Source organism: Salarias fasciatus, chromosome 6 (assembly GCF_902148845.1).
Source record: "Salarias fasciatus chromosome 6, fSalaFa1.1, whole genome shotgun sequence".
NCBI classification, from domain to species: Eukaryota; Metazoa; Chordata; class Actinopteri; order Blenniiformes; family Blenniidae; genus Salarias; species Salarias fasciatus.
This window is the reverse complement of record NC_043750.1, coordinates 40,999,346-41,004,624: the sequence shown is the minus strand read 5'-3', so window position 1 is coordinate 41,004,624 and position 5,279 is coordinate 40,999,346. Positions and strand designations below refer to the sequence as shown.

The 5,279-nt window shown below is 49.3% G+C and overlaps 1 protein-coding gene across 1 annotated transcript; it reads right to left on the bottom strand.

Moving 5' to 3' along the window:
* Positions 1-946: 946 nt before the first annotated feature.
* LOC115389619 (THO complex subunit 4-like) lies at positions 947-4,391 on the bottom strand. The gene is made up of 6 exons (XM_030093088.1): positions 4,121-4,391; positions 2,768-2,932; positions 2,486-2,633; positions 2,160-2,223; positions 1,454-1,634; positions 947-1,282 (listed from the first exon to the last, which is right to left on the bottom strand). Exons 1-6 carry the CDS (start codon positions 4,298-4,300, stop codon positions 1,268-1,270), a joined length of 753 nt encoding a protein of 250 aa, XP_029948948.1. The 5' UTR covers positions 4,301-4,391; the 3' UTR covers positions 947-1,267.
* Positions 4,392-5,279: the final 888 nt, after the last annotated feature.

Below are 5,279 nucleotides of genomic sequence, written 5' to 3'. Positions count from 1 at the left end.
TCCGGGAGCGTGCCCGCGCACGTCACTGACGTAGCACGGAGCGTCAGCCCGTGAACAGATGACCTTTAACCTCGAAATGCTATTAAACCCACACAAGAAACCTTGAATTATTTTATAGAAGTCTTTCAAATGTACAAACGTTTTGTAACTGATCAGCTACAGTGAGATTCTGAGTTCAGATGACCTTTAACCATCGTAGACACTGTTTCACACATCTAACCTCTGAACTGAGGAGCAGCTCAGGGAGGTCCAGGTATGTCAGGATGCAGAAAGAAAACGCTCTCTTATGGTGTTTTTATGAAGGTTTAACTACAGCTCAGATCAGGGAACTTTCTCTGCATTTTGTAGCAGATTTGAACAGTTCTGCACCTCGAAGTTTTTTTTCCTACAATTTTTAAAGTTTTGCTGTTGTGCTTTTTTCCAACCATATTTAATATTCTTCTTCCAGAAATTCCACACATTTCAGTTTTAAAGCCCATCTATACTCTCCCCCATTGCCTGTGGTTTGACCCATTTTTCCCCAATGTTTACTTGAACATTATTTTGAATCCCTACTGAACCAGGAGGGTTTTTTTTCATTTTGATCACTACTGTGGTGTGTCACTCTAAGTTCAATGTTTCTTCACTTTTCTTGTCGTGTAAGCTTCATGGAGCCGCTACAGAGGGACTAAAGAGCCACATCTGGCTTCGGAGCCGCAGGTTGAACACCCCTGTACTGGAGCAGAGCATCATGGGAGGAAGACGACAGGAACTCCACAGACACAAAACTACAGAGAAAAACAGGCAGAAACAAAACTTATAAACCATCTCTCGCAGCCAGAAATTAAATAACTGCAAAAAAGATGAAAACAAAACAGAAACCTGCTGAAATTAACAAGGAACTAAACCAAGACTCCTTCAGAGTCAGACTTCATAAAGAAACTCACAGCATCGCATTTAGATTCTACAGGCCGACAGAATAATGAGAACGACTGTAAAGAGGTTTCCATTAAATGTGTTTATGTACAAAAACTTTTCAACATGTCCAGTAAAGAAGTGGCGGAGCAGATTCACATTAATCCGCCTGGAACCGAGTCATGTTTACACAGTTAAATAAAATCTAACCAGCTGCAGGATTAAGGCGACTGTCTATCCACGAAACGAGGGGGAAAAAATCAACTCGTTTCCCTAAAAAAACAAGACATGGCTACTGAAAAGAGGAATCCTAAAAAGAGAGAGTGGTCCGGGAGGGGAGATGGCTTCAGAGCTCCAGGAGTCCAGCAGGAAGCTAACTGGTGTCCATCTGAAAGCAGAGAGGAGAGACGGATTACTCCAGAGGAGGAAGAGGAGGTGGAGGAGGAGGAGGAGGAAGAAGAGGAGGAGGAGGAAGAAGAGGAGGAGGAGGAGGAGGAGGAAGAAGAGGAGGAGGAGGAAGAAGAGGAGGAGGAGTGACGCTCCTTCATTCAGAACAGACCTTGGCGTTGTAGGCATCCAGCTGGGCGTCCAGCTCCTCTGCAGACAGGGTGGGCCTGTTTCCGCCCCCCCGCCCTCGACCTCTGAACCCTCCTCTGCCCCCGCCGCCGCCACCGCCGCCTCCTCCTCCGCCTCGCCGCCTCTCAAACGCCGGCTGACCGAGCCGGCTCCTGTCGAAGCCTCTGTGGGAAAACAGGATGAAATGCGTGAGCTGAGCCGTTAACGTGGAGTTCACAGGTTTCAGCGACTCACTGCTGCCTGACCAGCTCCGGACCAGCTCCGGACCAGCTCCGGACCAGCTCCGGACCAGCTCCGGACCAGCTCCGGACCAGCTCCGGACCAGCTCCGGACCAGCTCCGGACCAGCTCCGGACCAGCTCCAGACCAGCTCCGGACCAGCTCCGGACCAGCTCCGGACCAGCTCCGGACCAGCTCCGGACCAGCTCCGGACCAGCTCCGGACCAGCTCCGGACCAGCTCCGGACCAGCTCGCCTCTGCAGGTTTTTCTCTCTCAGAGATTCTATACAAGAGTTTTTCTGAACCTCTGTCCAGTTCTTCTGTTTTTGTTTCAATTTTCTAATTCCTGCCTCCTGGTTTCGTCCTTTCACGACTCGACAAACGCGGGATCACCATATGACATATTTACTTCCTTTCTTCTTCATATTTTGGAACATTTAACCTTATTTACACCCCACCCCCCCGACTCACCTCTGTGTGGTCCCTCTGCTCCATGAATCATCTGAAGACACCTGCTGGATTTCCATTGCGCGACCTGAGGAACACACGGGGTGAAATGAGTGAGGACAGAGAACGACTGAATGTTCCAGACAGACATTCCCATGTGAACGCAGCTGGTTTAGAGCTTCTGTGTTTATGAGCCTGATCTAAACAGTAACCTCCAAACACAAGGAAGGCAGTAAAAGATGGATTCCACCACTCCGTGTGCTCAGAAAATAAACTCGTTCTCATGGTCTGAATGTGGCTTTAAAGCTCCTGACAGCTGACTCCTGACAGAGGACCGGCGCTCTGCTCACCGTCCAGCGGGACGCCGTTGTACTGCTTCAGGGCCCTCAGGGCGTCGGCCCGGTCCTCGAAGTGGACGTCTGCGGTGCCGATGCTGCGCCCGGAGCGGTCGTAGTGCACACAGGCCTTCTTCAACGGCCCGAACTCTGCAAACAGCTCCTGGGCCACAAAGCCGTCCCGTCAGGACCACAGAGCAGACCCGGACACGTCCGCCCCGCCCCCGGCCCCGGCCCCGCCCCCAGCCCCGTCCCGGGCCCTCCAGGCTGGACCGGGGAGGGATCATCTCTGCTTACCTTGATGTCTGAATCTGAAACACCGAAGTCCAGATTGGACACCAGCAGCTTGCCGCTGCCTCCTCCTCCTCCTCCTCCTCCTCCAGTCCTCAGCGGTCTGGACTCCACGGCGCCGCCGTCGTCCTCGAACATGTCGTGCTGCCATTTGTCCGGCAGCTCTCTGGGCTGCGGGGAGGAAACAAGCTTTCAGCCAGCAGAAGTCTGGTTTTCTGAGAGAATGAGCCACCAACATGCGACCAGATCCCCGTCGCAGCCGCTGTAACCCCGACACGCTGCCAGGGCTGAAACATGACAGGAAACATTAGATTTTTACTTCCTGGAGTTTTCTTTTCTGCTCATCTACTTACTTGTGGATGTGTGAGGTTTGAGTTTTCTGCATCCACATCCAGATTTGCATTTATCTTCAGTTTTGTCTGAACATTTCCATAAGTACCATTTAGAAGCACTTTGAAACAGTGAAACATTCCACTCTTTAGGACGTTTAAAATTCTGAATAAAGCAACAGGCCTGACATTCTGAAGGTCCTGTACAGAGTAACAATCTGAACTACAATCCTACAATTTCATTCAGCAGACGCTTTTGTCCAAAGCGACGTACAACACAAGCAAGAATACAGACATAAGAAAGAAACCATTAGTAAATTCTTCAATTGCTTCAAGTGTGATTGGTCGAGGGAGGTGCCATCAAGTTGCAGAAGAGGAGCCACTACCCTCTCTCTCTTTTTTTTTTTGTGTCAACTTAGTCAGTGGTACATAAGTGCTGAGTTTTAGACCACCTGACCTATTCTTCCCTGAACATGGGGTCGGATTAAGTCCCTAGGTGTTCTCTGAACAATTGAGTCTTCAATTGTCTCTTGAAAGTAGAACTAAAAACGGTCCTTTCTCCTGGCAGCCGCTGTGCTGTTCAGGCCGTTAGACTCACATTTAGAACAATCTGTCAGCATTAAAGAGGTAAACTAGTCCAGAATGGGACAGGAGAAACTGCAGCAGATAGTCTGGGGGGTTGTTGGTGACCTCTGACCCGTAGCCCTGCTTCACTCACCCTTTCATGACAAACATCGGTAAAACTCCACCGATCAACATCAGAACCTACACCCGGAAAGGAGGAGGGGAACTACCGGTAGCAGCAGCAGTAGAGAGGAGACAGTAGTCCCAGTGGGGGAAGAGTGACAGCAGTAGCAGTAACGGAGACGGCAGTAGCAGTAACGTAGTAGCAGTAACGTAGTAGCAGCAGTGAGCACGTGAGGCTTCCCGGGTTGAACTAATCCTCTTTGAGAGTCGCGCCGGTCGGAAAACGTCCCGGAGCGGCTGATTCCACCGTGTACGGCTGACACGGCGGCTGACGGCTGCTTACCCGTGTGTACGGGGAGGACCTGTTGTTTCTGTCCCGGCTGAAGTTGCTCTGCCGCCCCCGGTCCGGCCTGGACGAGCCGCCGGTTCGACCCGGGCCGGCCCCGCTCCTCCGGCCTCCTCCTCCGCCTCTCCGGTTCATCTTGATGATGTCGTCCAGGGACATGCTCATCTTATCGGCCATGGTGCGGGGGACTCCGGCGGGCTGGACGGACAAAGAGGAGCTGGCAGAGAGCGGCGGGCTCCGGGGACTTCCGGGTCAGCACGCGGCCCTCCTCTTCCTGTGACTTCTTCTTCTTCTTCTTCTTCTTCTTTTGGGTTTAATGGCGGTTGGCAAACTAAAGTGGTGCATTACCGCCACCAACTGGTATGATTAGACAAGGATGACGCGTAACCAAGATTGTAATAAATAAAAAAAAAAAAAAAAAAAAAAAAAAAAGAAAGAAAAAAAGAAAAAGAAAAAATTAGAATAATAATAACAATACTAATAACTAAATACGATTGCACAATTCAGTCTCCATCAAAAATGTCCATAAAGCTGTCCTCCCTGCACTGTTGGCAGATTCTTGTAAAAGACTAACCAGGTCCAGTTTTTGTTTCAGTCTAGCCAGTCTCTGTACTAACTTGTTTCGATGTATATTATATTCTTGACATACGCAAATCACATGTTCTATTGATTCCTTCTGACTACAAAAATCACAATTTCCCGTCAAGTGTCTTCCTATTTTGAAAAGTGATTCATTCAGTCCAGTGTGCCCAATCCTTAATCTTGTCATGATTACATCTCGCTTTTTATTACCTGTTTCCTCGAGCATCCCTCCAATTCGTTTCTTTATTTTATAAAACCACCGCCCCGTTGTGCCTTGATCCCAGTCTTTCTGCCACTTTAGCTTCAGATTTTGTTTTATTATACTCTTGCTTCTGCCTTGCTCACCCGTACTTGAATATCTATATCTAACTTATGGACTGCTATCTTAGCAATGCGATCTGCCTCCTCATTCCCTTGCAGCCCCACATGTGCTGGTACCCATATAAACACAACACTCAGCCCCATCATTTGAATCCTGAACAGTCCTTGTTGAATCTCATATAAAATGTCCTCCCTACTGTCTGAATGACTGTTTTGAAGGCTGACTATAGACGAGTTGGAGTCTGTGCAAATC

Excerpts from the sequence above, each read along its gene's own strand:
- LOC115389619 (XM_030093088.1), bottom strand. The coding sequence starts at position 4,300 with ATGGCCGATAAGATGAGCATGTCCCTGGACGACATCATCAAGATGAAC. Across the intron at positions 2,634-2,767 it reads TTTCAGATTCAGACATCAAG|GAGCTGTTTGCAGAGTTCGG; the intron begins GTAAGCAGAGAT and ends TTTGTGGCCCAG. Across the intron at positions 1,635-2,159 it reads AGCAGAGGGACCACACAGAG|AGGCTTCGACAGGAGCCGGC; the intron begins GTGAGTCGGGGG and ends GTTTTCCCACAG.